This window comes from Pogona vitticeps, chromosome 6 (genome assembly GCF_051106095.1).
Source record: "Pogona vitticeps strain Pit_001003342236 chromosome 6, PviZW2.1, whole genome shotgun sequence".
NCBI classification, from domain to species: Eukaryota; Metazoa; Chordata; class Lepidosauria; order Squamata; family Agamidae; genus Pogona; species Pogona vitticeps.
The window spans coordinates 77369125-77385962 of record NC_135788.1 but is presented as its reverse complement, the minus strand read 5'-3'; the positions used below and the strand labels follow the sequence as shown (position 1 = coordinate 77385962).

The 16838-nt window shown below is 39.4% G+C and overlaps 1 protein-coding gene across 18 annotated transcripts in view; it reads right to left on the bottom strand.

Annotated features, from left to right (window-relative positions):
- BAG1 (BAG cochaperone 1) overlaps positions 1-15127 on the bottom strand; it is a 35084-nt gene extending 19957 nt beyond the window's left edge. For 8 of the 18 annotated variants that reach the window (XR_012088530.2, XR_012088528.2, XR_012088529.2 and 5 more), the window contains exons 1-5: positions 14933-15127; positions 13214-13342; positions 7901-7983; positions 6029-6142; positions 4671-4778 (exon numbers count right to left, since the gene is read on the bottom strand). Coding sequence is in view for 6 of the 18 variants with exons in the window: in XM_073003925.2 (XP_072860026.2) it covers positions 4671-4778; positions 6029-6142; positions 7901-7983; positions 13214-13342; positions 14933-14981 (483 nt within the window). In the remaining 12 variants the exon portion in view is untranslated. Of the gene's footprint in view, positions 1-2140; positions 2859-3849; positions 3879-4670; positions 4779-6028; positions 6143-7900; positions 7984-13213; positions 13343-14932 lie in introns of those variants that run through there. The other 10 variants (XR_013537447.1, XR_012088531.2, XR_013537448.1 and 7 more) reach the window with 6 other exon arrangements.
- Between the last annotated feature and the right edge of the window lie 1711 nt (positions 15128-16838).

The following is a 16838-nucleotide window of genomic DNA, read 5'->3' as shown; positions in this document are numbered from 1 at the left end:
GTGATGGAGTATCTTGCAGAGTAAGACCAACTAGTTCTCCATTCAGAATGTCTCCAGATGAACTGTGTGACTACTGTATACCACTTCAATATGCTTAATTAGATCTTTAAACCCTGAATGTTTTGTGACCTGAGTAACTGAAAAAAGGATCACTTTCATCAGTATGAACCAGAACCTCACACTTTGATCTTCAGAAGCTTCAAGTTCCACTATGATCAGAGATGTAACTAGTCTGTATAACAGGGCCTTTTTGGTGATACTAGGCAACTACAGTACAGCCTTGCCTTGAGAGATCTGGTTGTTGCCCTTTCTCTGTGCTGTCAGGCATCCTACTAAAATCAATCTTCTTCCATTGAATTCATGACGAACGTACCACCTGTTCCTAAACTAGTATTGTTTATTTTTAGGCTTTGCTGCTTTATAAATTATGGTTTTATGATGTTTTTTACCTTCTTAGAGGCTAGACAGAGATGGTATAAATATATCAATCAATCTAATATTCTGAAGTCTTTATTATACTATCTATTTCTTTCCTTTTTAATTCTTCACCTGATGTACATCAAGCTAAGGGGAAAACTATTAGTACTTCATGTGCATCTTAGCCTGTTTTGAACAACAATATTGCAACCCACATTGACCAGGTTATCTACAGATACTTTGGACTTGAACCAGGATCAGTGTTCAGTCTTTTTCAGTAAACCCTGGCTCATTGGAGAATCCATAGGCAAGTCATTTTCAGTTCTCCCGCTTAAAATAGGAATAACTGTGAGCTACACACAGAACTATTGTAATGATAAGAAAGACCACTATATAGGTGCAAGTCAAGCATATTTAGATAAATTTATCAGTTTCAGGAATGATGATCCTTTTGCTGGTCCTAGTGCAGCCTCCCATCACCACAGAGCCAGCAGAGAACTCCAGACATTCATTCCTTATAAGCCAGCAAAAGAAAAGAATTGGGACAGCAGTCTCAGTGAGGATCACTGGGAGATGAGATAAGCTTTTATCTCACACTTCCCTCCTTAAATCACTGTGAGAAAAGATCAGGGGGTTAAGCTCAATATACCCTATATGGTGAGATGTATGCCTCCAAGTATGTCTACCTGCCTTCCCATGTAACCCCAGACTCTTGCATGGTGAGAGGTTCCCCATCCCAGATATACCTGGCCATCAGTTTTACTTTCCAGTTTGCACTCTCTCCATTCCATATAAAGCAAAGTGTGCTGCTTTATATACCGCCCCATAGCGCTTCAAGCACTCTCTGGGCGGTTTACAAATTAATTATGCAGGCTACACACTGCCCCCCCAGCGAGCTGGGTACTCATTTTACCGACCTCGGAAGGATAGAAGGCTGAGTCAGCCTTGAGCCGGCTACCTGGGATTTGAACCCCAGGTCGTGAGCACAGTTTTAGCTGCAGTACAGCAGTTTAACCACTGCGCCACGAGGCTCTAATAACACTGACTAATAATTATAGTGAATTCTATATTACCTAAACTTAAAAAGGATATAACGTATTTATTAGTTCAGATATCACTCAATGTAGCTACTTTCAGAATGTACAGAACTAGTACTTAATACTCATAAAACAATAAGCATATATTTACATGTACATCATTCTTTTTACAGTCCTACAGATATCCTCTAGAATTTCATACGTTTGATAAGTAACAAGGCAATGGTATTGCAAGGGTCAGAATGCTCCAGAGTGTCTAATGCATACAAAGCCAAGCCAGGCTCCAGCTGGCATAGCAAAAGTGAGGCAAAAATAATGTTTCACACTCTTTCTCACTTTGTTTTTTAAACCAAACTATTTCTCTTCCAGTAAGAGAGAATCTCTTTATACCAACTCCAGAGCTGGCATAAAGTCTTCCTTGGACTGTGAATGTGCCTGGCAGGGTTTTTATTTTTTGGGGGGTGCAAAGCCTTTTCATGTCACTCATGCCATACCATCGATTCCTTCACTTTTATCCTTCACTAATATCAAGGGTGACAGGTGTGAATCTTTCTACATAATGTTGTGTAGGAAATCTCCTTTTCACAGGTCTGAGCTAAACTTTCAACTGCTCCAGACAAAACAGGATTGCACCTTAAGTTGCATAAGCACACCAATTAATCTTTTAAAAAAATTAATCATATATGTTTGAACAAGTTCTTTAAAAAAACAAATAAGGAAACAAATAGTTGACTGTTTGGTCCTATTCTAAAAGTCAATTTATACTACTGGGGTTATAATAAAAAATTATGATACACAAAAGATACACGTTAATAAGTTGCCATTTTAAACAAGCCATAAACAGCTTCAGAAACATATAGTGAGAAACAGAATGGATTTTTTGGTCTCAAATGACCAACTTCCAGGTCTAGAAAAATTAGCACTCTTTTATAAAATAACTTCGCAATGAATTGTTGGCCCAAAGATCTAATATTTAACATGCACACTGTAATATATGAGGGCAGATAAACTACATATTTCCACATGCCTTGCATAACTCGGAAAAGGAACTGAGATAATATTTTCTCACCTTGAGTATAGATATAAAAGCTTGCCAATGTTCATTAGGGATTAGTGCCACCAGCCTTAAAGACTACCGTACTTGTGGTGTTTCACAGTGTCTGTGCTGCTCTTAGAAATGTGCTCTTTCATGAAAGCATGGGCCTCAGAAGAAATAGGTTCTTCTTATTTTGCTTTGCCCTTGTCTTTGCTCTTAGCCAGGAGCTGAGTTGTCATAGAGATGCCCTTTCTTGCCTCAGGAAATGGAACCTCGGCGAGAGGAGGGTCTCTTGATCACGCTGGAGAACAGGTTCTCTGGCATGCCATACGGTTGCTTTGGTTTATCTTTTCCGTCCTTGCTATTAGCTTTATGAAGGAAATAAATCTTAATGTAACTTCTCTTAATATGAACTGCTGAGAATATGGTGGGTGTACTGCTGATGCTATTAGTACTACACACTGTTAACTAATTTATGGGGTGTTCTAGAAGAACATTAGCTGTAAAAATATTATATTATTATGATAGCTATTTTATTCATATTGCCTACTCTGCTAACTTCGGAACACAAGGTATTTGTGGAAGGTGTTTCATCTAAATAAACTATGACTAAGTGAAAACTTTGTAGAGGGAGAAACTAGACCTAGTTATATATTAACTTTCCCAAGAAATAAAATCTTGGGGTTTGGGGAAGTCAAGCTCTCTTAAAAACTGTCATTACAAGAAGGTCAACTGTGACATATAGTGTTCTTCAAAATGACCCCAAATCCGTAGTTCAACAAGAGAACCTCATACTTGATAATACAGTATATACTTCAACATTTCTCCTGCACAAATTTTATTCCTGTACAAAAAGATAACCATGTATAAGGAATGCATATGTATCTGTTTGGTTGTATGTAATCAAAATGAGAAGTTATTCTGCACCACAATTTTCCACTCTATATGTCTTTAGTAAAATAGATGCATTTCACTGTTATGTTATATAAATAATATAAACACTTTTTTCTACACGGAAATAATATTGGTGAAGGGAAATGGTAATTCAATATTTTTAAAAGCTGTGCTAGATGAGTCATCAAAGACCAATTTAATCCAAATTTCTGTTGGCACAGTAGCCAACCAGTTGGTTATGGAAAAGCTTATAGAAAATACTGAATGGTCCTTAGTAACTCATTAAAAATGCCTCTAGGATTTTAATCCATTCACAACAGTGTCTTATAGCTAAGCCAACCATGAAAGATCTGAAGATGCTTTATAAAGAAAATGGTTTACACTTCTGAGCACAAAATGCTTTCCCCCAACTTCTTAGAAATATTGATTCTATTAAAACATATCTGAAATTTTTTAATTTTTTACCTCAGTCGAAGGATTTGCATCAGAAAAATCTAGATATAAAAGGAACATGTTTTTCTTTGGAAAACAACATCAGGAAAATGCTATTTTCAAACTCTTGACTAGGTTTTGAAACATCTCCACAAGGATAACAGAGAAGCTACTGTTCAAAATGGATAGTGACAGTCTCCAAGGGATGGTATGCATACACTGGGCTTAATCTTATTTAGCTAGTCTTAGTCTCTAAATAAGACTAGCTAGGCCTAGTCTTATTTAGAGAAGATTCGCTGAAACCAAAACAACTTAAATTAGACACATCTCATTCATTACACTTGGCCTGCTCTGAGCATCACTGTATCTGGAACCAAACAACATACCTTAGGAGCCTCAGTCTCAACTGAATACCACCTAGCATTCCACAGAGGGAATGGATCAGGACTCTCTCCATTCCCAGTCAACACAGTCTACTCTCTTTTTTCTACATTACACACAGTTTACTTGAATGGCTCTGGCACATGGTCCTAAAAGCCATGCTGACTGAGCATTGAAACAGTTGTACTCCAACAGGCCTAAAGGCCAGCAATTAATTTGATAAGCTGCCAATATTTCACATTTTGCAGAAAGAATATTCTCAATGGGACAGATGTGTCCATTTCACAATAACGTTTTTTTAAAAAATCCTCACCAGGTATACCTTTTGAGCTTACTACATATCTATATAAACCTAATCCTGAACTTAAAGCTTCGTTACAAAAGATATAATAAAAACCAATTGTGCTTTCCAGTAGAAAGCCACAATATAGTAATATAGTGGGTATAATTAATTAATTTAATTATTTACTCACAATGGCATCTATTTGTTCCAGAATTTTCATAAATTGTTCAGCTGTTCCCTTTATCCGCTTGTCCAACTGGCAGAGTGCTTCAGTTTGAAGATTCTTTGCCAGAAAACCCTGTATGGAAAATATATAACTGATCTACCTTTAAAAAATAAGACCAATTCATCAATGTTTTAACACTAACTGAGAAGCTATATAGAAAACATTATTATTCCTCTCTCACACAGTACTGTATATGCTTCCAGTATAATCTTTCTCACATGTTCCTCTCCCTGAATTGCCTGTCTCTTTCTTATACATTGCTCTCACTGAAAAACCACCTGAATTTTTCTCTCTCTCTCTGACATGCCTTCTCTTTACACCCTCCCACATATCCTATGAACCTTTTCCATTTTTACCATCCACACATGCCTTCCTCTTTTATTTCCAGCATTTTGCATACATCCCACCACAGATGCCATCTCTTTCCCTTCCCAGACCTTCCACACTCACTTTCCCATTCTCTCTGTCTCACACATATACAATCTCCCTATATCCTCATTGTAAAAGACCCTCTCTTAGGTTATTCTGCTTCACAGTTCCCTTTGGTTGCTCTCCTTTCCATTAAAACACTACCGTATTTGCCAGCATATAAAACAACTTTTTGGCCCAAAAAACAAGCCCCCAAGTGGGGGGGTCGTCTTATACACCGGGTGCACTTCACTTGGGCCAGGAAGGAGCCACCGCTGCCGCTGTTGAGTGAGTGATGCAGGGCCGCGCTGGCTGGGGAGGAAGGCAGGCAGGCGGTCGGTCCGGACAGAGGGATGGAAGCAGAGCCGGCCATGCCTGAGCGGCCAGAGCCCGCCGCTGGGCTGCCCGCCGCCCCGCACCGCTGAGCCAGCTGCCCACTCGCCCGTCCGCTGCCGGAGAGTCGCTTCCCCACCTCCTCGCCCTCCTCCTCGCCGGCCATGAACTTCCAGGGCAGGCCCGGGCAGAGCCCTGGGCAGCCGCCGCCAGCACCACAGCAGAGCCATCCACTCTATATTCTGAGTGGAAATGTTGGGGGTTCGTCTTACACGCCCAGTCGTCTTGTACGCCTGCAAATACGGTATGTGTCCTCCCGTATTCTCTCTTCTCCTTTACACCCTCCATTATTCTACCAATCTCACCATCCTCATACAGTCATTCACTCCACAGCTTCCCCTTTTCACCCATATGCAATCACAAAGAGACTCTCCTCTTCTCTTTACTCTGCACACAGGAAGATGACCAGACAAATACACAGAACCACTCTCCAATTCACAAACTTGCCTGCCCACACAATAAAAATTGTTTTACTAACAAAAGGTAAAAAGACAGATGAATTGCTGCACCAAGAAACTCACCTTCTGAATACCACCAAGCTCTTTATTAATTTCCTCTATTTTCTTGGCAACTTGCTCCACTGATGTCTCCAAATCTTTTAATTTCTTCAGTTCAGCCTCTTCATCTGGACTTTTCTGTATATTTTAAAAACAAAGGTGTGAACATTATTGAAGCATTTTTTTTTCAATTAAGGATTATGCTAATGTACATTTAAGAAACACTGAAGGGTTCACTGCAATTCAGAGCATTGGTCTCCTTGTACTTATTACAGTTATAAACCATATTAAGTTTCTATAATAAACACATTCACTGTTAGAATAGATATACACTATAGCAGTAATTCCCAACCTGGGGTATGTGTACCCCCAGGGATATGAATCAGGAAATTTAGGGGAACACAAAAAAAACGGTAAGACTTGTTGTGCCGACCGCCCACATCACTCATGTCACTCATATTAATAGGCTGATTTGTATGAACCTATGAGAGGGCTGGAGAGGCGGAGTCAGCAGCTACATGAGGTTTGGCGGGGGAGGAGGAGGCTGGTTAGTCAGATACATAGATAGGGTTAGTCAGAGAGGGCTGGTTAGTCAAAGAGATAGGGCTGGTTACAGATATAGGTAGTGAAGGTGGTAATGAAGTTGCAAGCGAAAAGAACTATGTGCTGAGAGGTATGTCGATTAATTGCTTATTTATACTGAATACAAAAACTTCTGTTATTACTCATTCTGCTTCACTTCAATAAATAAGTTCTGTTTCTGTTCACAAGACAAGTGTTCTGACATACGTCATTTATATTATGGATTGAAGTAATCCACTGGTGGCAGCAAGAAGAGAATGCGATGTGCGCCTTTATGAGGGGATAACAAGCAGGGGCCTCATGAATAAACATCACACTTGTATCTTGGGAAACATTGTATTACTAATATCTTGTTTTACACTATTAACATACATCAGTTACATATGTAACTGACAACTGTATAGGACAAGATACTGGTCAAAAGTTATGAAATTAATAGACTATTCTGAGGAGTGGTGGAGCGGGTTGTCTTCCTTATTTAACCTTGAGAAAAGTCCCATTCCCTCGCTTTGTTATTCTCCCTAATCAGTGTTTTGTGAACACACTACTACAGTGTGCATGCTCAGTGGTGCACCCCTCACAAGCTCAGCTTTCACTCTCCTCAACTTCACAAACATTCATATGCTCTCTCACCAGTACCAGCTTATACGTAAGCAGGCACCTGAGTCAATCCTGCTAGCAGTGTTCAATGTCCCTAGCATGAAATGATTTCTAAATTCTAAAACTAAACGGCAGCAAAAGGAGTGAAAAACATACTTGATCTGTCTCCTTCTTGTAGAACAAGACTTCTTTTCCTGGTTGCAGAAACTGGGACTTCATGCTTCTTCTAAAATGCAGTATCTAATTGTGTGGGACATTGTTCTTTTTTTATTTTGTAGCATAAGATGATAATTAGTAGCTACCTCTCAGTACAGTGGTGCCCTGCATAGCGACGTTAATCCGTGCCGGATTAATCGTCGCTATGTGGAAACATCGCTAAACGGAATGGAAAATCCCATAGGAACGCATTAAATTTTGTTTAATGCGTTCCTATGGGGGATAAACTCACCGTTCAGCGATGTTCCTCCATAGGGGCTGCACAGAAACACATCTCCTGGCTGTATTGTACAAGAATTCTTACTATTTAAATCTCTTTCTCTTAATGATTCTTTTCATCCAAGCTAGGAACCTCATGTAATTCCTTTTTATCCAAACTGTATTAAGTGAGAAAACAATCAGAGGAAAAGTATTAGGAGACAACACCATAGAACTAATTCTCCACTGTCACTGAGTAAACACTACAATGTAGAACACCCTTCATAAAATGAAACATACCCTTTTCCCAATCAGCATGACTTTACAACCGTTTTTCACTCCAAATGTGGACAATGGCTGATCCATTTCTTTCAAGGATTTTCCTAGGAAGAAATAATAAAACCATACATTTATTTATAAGATTTGAAAAGCAAAAATAATGAGCGAAATTGTAAATACATTCAAAAGATTGAAATATAAAGCCAGAAATAGTTTTATAACCTATATGCCTTTTCATATAGTGTATATGTAAAATTGTAACCATCATGCATATTCTTCAAAACACTCTACACTGAATCAACTCTAAACTGATTTATTGTTGATACAAGATATCATCATCATCTTAGAGCTGGAGAGCTGAAAGGGACCCTCTGGATCATCGAGTCCAGCCCCTGTAAAGGAGGCCCAGTGGGGAATCAAACTTCCCAACCACTGAACTACCCAGCAGTTCTACATGACATGCATATAATACTGACATGATTTAATCTAACAACTGATCACACATCTGTAAATCTGTTAGCATTCAATTTTAATTTTATTATTACGATCATAGGTTGGCCATCTGTTTGCATTCAGTTGCCTAGCTGTCCAAGCCCGCAGTGACATCACTGCAGAGATTATGTGATATCATAATGCACTGACTGTTTTTCTTCATCCCATGTGTCCACAGAGGAGAGATCTGGAAACTTTCATTTCCACTTTTGAAAACCCCTGCTTGGATTGTCATCCAAACACTGAATTCCACTGAATCTTAATTATAGATAATTTAAACTAGTCAGCTTTGGTAACTATGGCTTAAAGTTGGACAATATGAAACAAATAGTATGCTAATTTGTCCATCACGATAACACCACAAACTACATTTAAGCAAAAGTTTAAATTTCCCTCTATGGCTGAGAGGAGGAACAGAAAAGATAGAACACCAATAATATAAAAGCAAGTCAATCACCTTTTTGCTGGTGTATGTCAGGGTCTGGATTCAAAGAAATAATTGACCAACATCTTATTCCTTAATATAGTAAATCACACTAGACTAGGCCCATTTGAATCAATGAAACCTACAGAGGAGTTGACTCACCAAACCCTTATTGATTCAATGGGCCTACCCTAGTGTGATTTCTAACACTAAGTAATGTCATTTTTGTTTAAATGTATGTATTCATTTAAGACCTACACAATGAAACTCATCAAGCTGAGTTGAACATATAAAGTCATAATGTGATCCATCAAACACCAAAGTATCTTCATATATAAACATATGACTGTAAAATTTGTTATAAGCATTACATTAAAAGAAAGAAATGCAGTTTTAAATGAAAATACACAGGCTCTTGTTAGTTGCCTAACATAGGAATGGATCAACTTCTGAATACAGTGGTGCCTCGCTTGACGACGATAATCCGTTCCAGCAAAGTCGCTGTACAAAGAAATCGTTGTCAGGTGAAATAAACCCAATGGAATGCATTGAAAACCGTTCAATGTAGTCCAATGGGCGAAATAACTCACCGTCCAGTGAAGATCCTTCATAGGGCGGCCATTTTCTGCTCCCTGTATAGCAAGGAATCCGTGCTGAAAACAGCGGGGAGCCATTTTGCACAGCGGGGAGCCATTTTGAGAGCCGCCGATCAGCTGTTTGAAAATCATTGTTTAGCGAAGAATCCGTTACCGAAGCAGGGAACTGATCATCGTTAAGCGAAAAAACCATTTAAAGATTGTTTTGTGATCGCAAAAACATCGTCGTTAAGCGATTTCGTCGTGGAGCAGGGTAATCGTTAAGTGGGGCACCACTGTACCGTACAGTGAATGCTGAAAGGCATAGGACCACAACATTCATCACAACCGTACTGTAGGTGATAAGCCATTTAGGTTTTATTTATTTCATACCTATGCCACCTTTCTCCCAGAACTGGGACCCAAGGCAGCTTGCAGTTTAATAAAAAAAGTAAGATACAATAAAATGCTAAGCACTATGTCATAAAAACCAAACACTTGCATGTTTCATATATTAGTTTCTTCAGTATCATATCTGAAAACTTAAATTGGTTGCTTCAAAATAAATATAGTATCTGGGTTTGCTTCTATCAGGACACACATTCTTAAGCGTATAAAAAAGTATCCTGCTTCCCTTTATATCACTGTTTTGTTTGAAAGTTCTTTTCAGTCTTACTAGAAACAGGGATCACAGTATGGTTAAAGAAAGTACTGTACTATAAAGAGCCCTTCTCGCCAGATCTGAAAGGTCTCAATAAAAATTAATTTGATTAGGACAAACCCAGTAGTATGGGAAAAGAGATCCAGCAAAAAAGGAGCCCTTTTTTTCTTAAAATGGTTATAACACACCAGATTTCAGAGGCATAGAAGCAAAAAATCTGAATTACACTTCAATAAGCAACCATATGGTGGCTTATTGAAGTGTAATTCAGCTTTTTTGCTGAGTACATGCCTTGTTGGGGAAGAAATTTTGGTTTTTTCCCCCATCACTCTATTAACATTTCATGCAAAATTGGCATCTTTGGTGGTGATGGAAGGGCATACAGTGGGGTCTCTACTTAAGAACGTCCCTACTTAAGAACAATTCCACTTAAGAACAGCTCCATTTGCTAAATTTTGCTTCTACTTGAAAACAAAAATCTAGATAAGAACAGGAAAAAAAACCTTTCCTGCTCTTTTTTTAACCTTAGGTCATCTTAGGTTTAAAAAAAAGTTCTCCCCCTAGTGGTAGAGTACGTATTAACCAGCTTTGCATTAGTTCCTATGGGAACTAATGCTTCAATGTACGAACGCACCTCTACATAAAAAAAACAGCCAGAACGGATTAATTGGTTTTCAGTCCATTGCTTCAAAATTAGCTTAGTCAGAAGTGCTTTTAACACTGTTCCCTGACCTAAGGGGAAAAAAAGAAAAAAATCCCCCTCTAGTGGTAGAAGGCAGAATAGCAGCTTCCCATTAGTTTCTATGGACGGAAAAGAGCAGATACGGATTAAATGGTTTTCAATGCATTCCTATGGGAAATGCAGATTCTACATAAGAACTTTTCCACTTGAGAACCACCTTCCAATACGGATTAAGTTCTTAAGTAGAGACCCCACTGTAAAAAGAAACATTAGCTGCATGCGGTTTTCAGAGCATATGTTGTCTGTTTCCAGATTATAATTCATAAGCAGAAATATACAAAAAATAAATAAATTAAAAACCAAATAAATTCCTCAGCTTGATTCCATAGATGCAGAAATCTTGATAAAATATCATCAGGTATAAAACTCGCCACTCAGATATCTATGACCTGTAAAAAAATACACCCACTGCGTATTATGATGTCTCTCTTAAGTCATAATGAGAGCTCAGATGACTCACTTGCCAAGTACTGTTTCCCTTAAAATAAAACCTAACCTGAAAATAAGACCTAGTATGATTTTTAGGATGCTTGTAATATAAAGCCTAGCCCAAAAATGTGCCCTAGTTAAGTGAAACCCTGCCCTCCACTTTTGTGCAGCAATTAGAAGATGACATGACTGCATTTGAATAAATGTATATTGTTGTACATGAAAAAAATATCCCCTGAAAATAAGCCCTAATGTGTTTTTTGGAGCAAAAATTAATATAAGATCCTATCTTATTTTCGGGAAAACATGGTACTGAAACTCAAACCAGCTCCAAAATGGATAAAAATCTTTTTTTTTTTAAGGTGGGACTTTTGAATTTAAATTGAATTTTAAATGTTCTATTGTTAAAATGTTTTCTTAAAAAACTATATGAGGATCATTGTAATGTACAAAAATCTCATTACAGGACAGGCTTTTGAAATCTGAATTCTATATCTTGAGATATTTTAAGAATACAAATTGTAAAAGTTTTGTAAATAGGATCCAGGAGTTCTTGGACTAGTGTCTCAATTTTAAGCAGTTTCATAGAAACGATACAGATTATTTACATGCTCTTTCTCTATCCTTAAGTAATCAGTTTAATGGTCTGTCTAGAAGATATCAGTAGAAAATTCTGCAGTTCTCAAACTGGGTTCGTGTTTCTCAGTATACATACTTGTTAGCAGTAATATATGAACACGAGGAATAAACCAACCTGATCATCCCTATTTTCCAGCTCAGACTTACATTATTCCTGAAGGTTTCTCTTTCTCTTGACATGATGTAATATTGGAAATTCTTGGAAGCACTATGCAAATCTCTAGAATTTTTTTCAAAGCTTCCTACTTCCTTTATAGTGGCAAGTCCCTCTGCAACTTTTTGTAGACAAAGTCAAGCCTTTGATGCTTTGAAAGTGCACACTTTCAGAACTGGAGGTATTAATGAGTAGAGGATACTGGAGCTGTAGTCAATGTTGGCAATATGATTACAAAAATATGTATTGTGAAAAACATGTAGTAAGGTTGTAACAAGCAAGGGCATACTTTTCAGGGGAGGAAATCACATAACTAAATCAATTCTTCCTCAGTAGCAATAATCCACTATGGACAACGCTATACAAAAGCAAACTGATTTTAAAAAGAGAATGTCAAGGTATCCTTAATGAAAATGCATGGCGCTGACCAAATATTGGACCTAGTCTTCTTAAAATGTAGTCGTACATTCATAAATACATTTAGTACAAATATAATATATTTTTATTAATATATTAATTGTCACTATATTTCATTAGTGTATTTTTAAATATTGAACATGAAAGCTGAAACATTTTACTTAAATACTTCTGTTTGTCAATTACTCTTAGAAGCTTACACTCAGTACTGTACAAATATTAAAATCTTAAATACAGTATAGAAGAAAAAATAATCAGCAAAAAATCACTGTAACTTATAATAAAGTTCTACAGATAATAACACAAGGACTTGGGAAGGATCCATCTAGTCTCACTCATCACATACCAAGACTCTGTCAAAATAAGGTGTCAGATTTCTAGAGCGTCATATAATAGATACCAAGTATGCAGTGTTTAGTTTCAAAAACATTTGTAAAATACTATAGAATGGAGGGGGCAGAGCAGGAAAAAAACTGAAACATGAACACAAGCAGTCAGTTATTTATTTTAATACATAAGTAAACATGCAAGAAAACTGATTAAGTTTTAACTATGTATTCTCAGGATGAGGTAATAAGATGAATTTTTATAATTATTCAGAAGAGACAAAATCAGCTGCTTAAACATATTTAAACAAGAACGCAGAAGATGTTTGTGCTACTGTTTTTTTTCCTGGAAATCAGAGATTATTGCAATACTATACTCATTCACCTATGAGAATATACTCTGCTGAATTCAAGAGACTTATTTGTGGGTCAAAATGCATAGCCTTAAGCTACAAAAAAATACAAATTTACTTACCTTTATATATCAGCTTTTGAAAAGAAACTGGAACTCCAGTTACTTGTTCAATCAAGACAGCCATATCACGCACTGTTGGTTGACTATTTTCTTCTTGAGAAGCAACCTGAAGGCTATGCTTTTCATTACCTAAACAAATCATCACAGAAATACACTCAGGGTAAACCTCAACACACATTACATTCACTACTTTCCTTTATTGATCTTAGTAATCCTAGTAGCAGCAGAGGCAGAAATTCAGCAAATAATTTTTATCTTACAAAGAAAAAAAGCTTTATATGTCTCTTAGCAGCTCAGCACTCATGCATTCTACCTAAAACTTTATTCCATATGGAGGCCCCTGCCTTGGATCCTTCCTAACTCCATATCCTCACACCCCACCCCCAAAAGAAGCAAATGATACGATTATACCTGCAGTTCTTTACTAGTATGTTGCTGTTATGTGCTGTCAAGTTGGAACCGGCTCACAGCAATCCTAATAGGGCGTTCAAAGTGAGATATTTAAGGAGTGGTTTAATAGTTCCACACTCTGTTAATTTCCCCGGTTGAGTGGGAATTGAGACCCAGGCCTGTCACTCTATCCACCACACCATACTAGATATCTTTTAACCAGTATATTTTGGCATAAACCTGAATCCAGGGGGATCGTATTTTTAACCAGAAATTTCCTGCATGATACCCACTGTGGTGTACTGGATTAACAGACATTTCGTTACTATATTTTTATATACTGTGTATTATACTTTTACCAGAACAACTAAACAAGGTAAACGCTGAAACATTTTGCTTAAATACTTCTGTTTGTCAGGAGATTTCTTTTCAACCTCCTGCTTGGACATGGGAATTCTTAGGGGATGTAGCACTGGTTAAACCACTCCTTAAAATATCTCACTTACCTTGAAAGCCCTAGTAGGGTTGCTATAAATTGATTCCGACTTGACAGCACCTAACACACACACACTTAAGTAGATGGCTGCTGTTTTGTGTTATCTTTTTTCTTATAAAGGAACAGAGCTCCTATAATTATGGGACTAACAAAATTACAGCTACTGGGAAAATGCATACGGTTTTGCACACTAAGAGAGAAAGTGGCCTGTAAGTGAAACAAATAATAAAGTGTTCAAAACACGTCACAGTTATTCTCTCAGTAGCAGCCGCAAGGATTCAGCCCAACAGAATTATCTTTGTAATGGATTATTCGGAAAAGGGGTGATGATAGCCTAAGGCCGCCTAGCTGAACTCGCAGAATATGCACCATTTAAATCACAGCCATTGATTCATGAAGGGATTCAGAGGCAAAGCTAAATAATGCGGCTCTTTCGATTCACCTCATGCCACACGCGCAGGCATTTGGAGGCACCGCCAGGCACAGGTGCCGCGAGCAGGTTTGCCCCGGGTGAAGCCCGCCCGCCCGTTATGGGCTCCCCACCCCACCCATCCAGCCCCGTCACGCCCGTCCTCAAGGGACCCTCTCGGCACCACACGGAGTCCAGCCGAACGAGAGGCAACGGGGCGGGGAGCTGCGGCAAAGGCATGCAATAAACGGCAGTGCTCTCGCGGCCCTCCGCCCACATCGCTGCCCGGCCGGCAGGGCAAGCAAGGCGCGCGGTCCGGCCTTCCTGAGGCGCTCGCCGCGCTCGAGGGAGAAGCAGCTTTCCGCGCCCGGCCTAGTCCTGCCTCGCAGGCGGGGGGGGGGAATGGAGGGGCTCCCAATCTTACCGTATGTGACCGTTACGGTCAAGGCCGAGCTCCCGCCCGGCACAGCCATCCCCGTTCGCCCGCTTCACCCAGGGAGCCGCCTCGTCGTCTATCCGCTGCAGCGGCGCCTCCGCCCAGGCCGGAAACCGCCAGACGCCCGTGAGGAGGAGGCAGGAATGGAAAACTTCCGCCTGGCAGCCTCTCCCTCCTTCCAGGCCGTCGCGGACTCGGGAGAATGTTGTGTGAATGAGGTTCTCTGGTAGTAGACACGCGTTTTAACAAATCCCTGATGGCCAGTCTACGAGTACTCTTACACGTTCGCTGTGCAGGAGGAGGAATTTCATGATAGAGCTTTTCCTCTTACGTGCCTTCCTGTCGGAGCCGACTTAAACAGCGATCCTCGCTGGGTTTTCAGCTACACATTCTCTTCCAATACTATAGTCTTAGGGCTGTGTAGTAAAGTTCTTCACCTATTTTTAAAGTACCTCCTTACTGCCCACCCCACAATTGGGAATAATCGATTCCTAAGAAAACCTTCCAATTTGAGACTAATAATTAATGTGAGTTTATGGCAGGATGACCAAAAACAACCAAGCCTTATTCCATTTTTGTTTTAGAGATGGCCAGTTATGCCCCAGGAAGCTTGCAGCCTTTTAAAGACTGACCTTCCCTCCCCTTTTAGAACTAAAAGAGCTCTTTAAAGAAATCATGTTTGGTCATTTCTGTTTTTGAAAAATTGGAGGAAAATGGCCCTTGAGCCCTTGGCAGTTTCTGCTCTTGGCTTTATGAAAAATCATCTCGTTTCTTTCCCATTTGACACAAGCTTTAGAAATATACCATACTGTACAGTTGTGTTCAAAATTATTCAGCCCCCACTGAAATTGAATGTTTTGGCCATTTTGACATTGATTTTGATCATTCAGTCATCTTGCTTACATTTACATGAAAGAGGCACTTGTAGGTCAGAGAAATATAACCTTAAGTTTATAATGAAATAACCACAAATGTGTTTTCTGTGCTCACATCATTATTAGTTTTTATTCAACCCCCAAGTGACATTCAATCTTAGTGCTTAGTACAACATCCTTTTACAGTTATAACAGCTTTTAAACGTGAAGCATAGCTTGACACAAGTGTCTTGCAGTGATCTACGGGTATCTTCACCCATTCTTCATGGGCAAAAGCCTCCAGTTCAGTCAAATTCTTAGGCTTGCGCACTGCAACTGCTTTCTTTAAGTCCCACCAGAGGTTCTCAATCGGATTTAAGTCTGGTGACTGCGATGGCCACTCCAAAATGTTCCAGCCTTTCCTCTGCAACCATGCTCTAGTGGACTTGGAGGTATGCTTGGGATCATTGTCCTGTTGAAAGGTCCAACGTCTCCCAAGCCTCAGGTGTGTGACGGACTGCATCACATTTTCATCCAATATCTCCTGGTACTGAAGAGAATTCATGGTACCTTGTACACGCTGAAGCTTCCCTGTACCTGCAGAAGCAAAACAGCCCCAAAGCATTATTGACCCTCCGCCATGCTTCACAGTAGGCAAGGTGTTCTTTTCGTCATATGCCTTGTTCTTCCTCCTCCAAACATAGCGTTGATCCATGGGCCCAAACAGTTCTAATTTTGTTTCATCAGTCCACAGAACACTATCCCACAACTTTTGTGGTTTGCCCACATGACTTTTGGCATACTGCAGTCGACTCTTCTTATTCTTGGGAGACTGCAAGGGGGTGCGCCTGGGGGTTCTGGCATGGAGACCTTCATTACGCAGTGTGCGCCTTATCGTCTGAGCTGAAACTTCTATACCCACATCTGACAAATCTTTTTTCAGTTCCTCAGCAGTCACACGGGGACTTTTCACCACTCTACGCTTTAGGTAGCGCACAGCAGTCGAAGTCAGCATCTTCTTTCTTCCACGACCAGGTAGC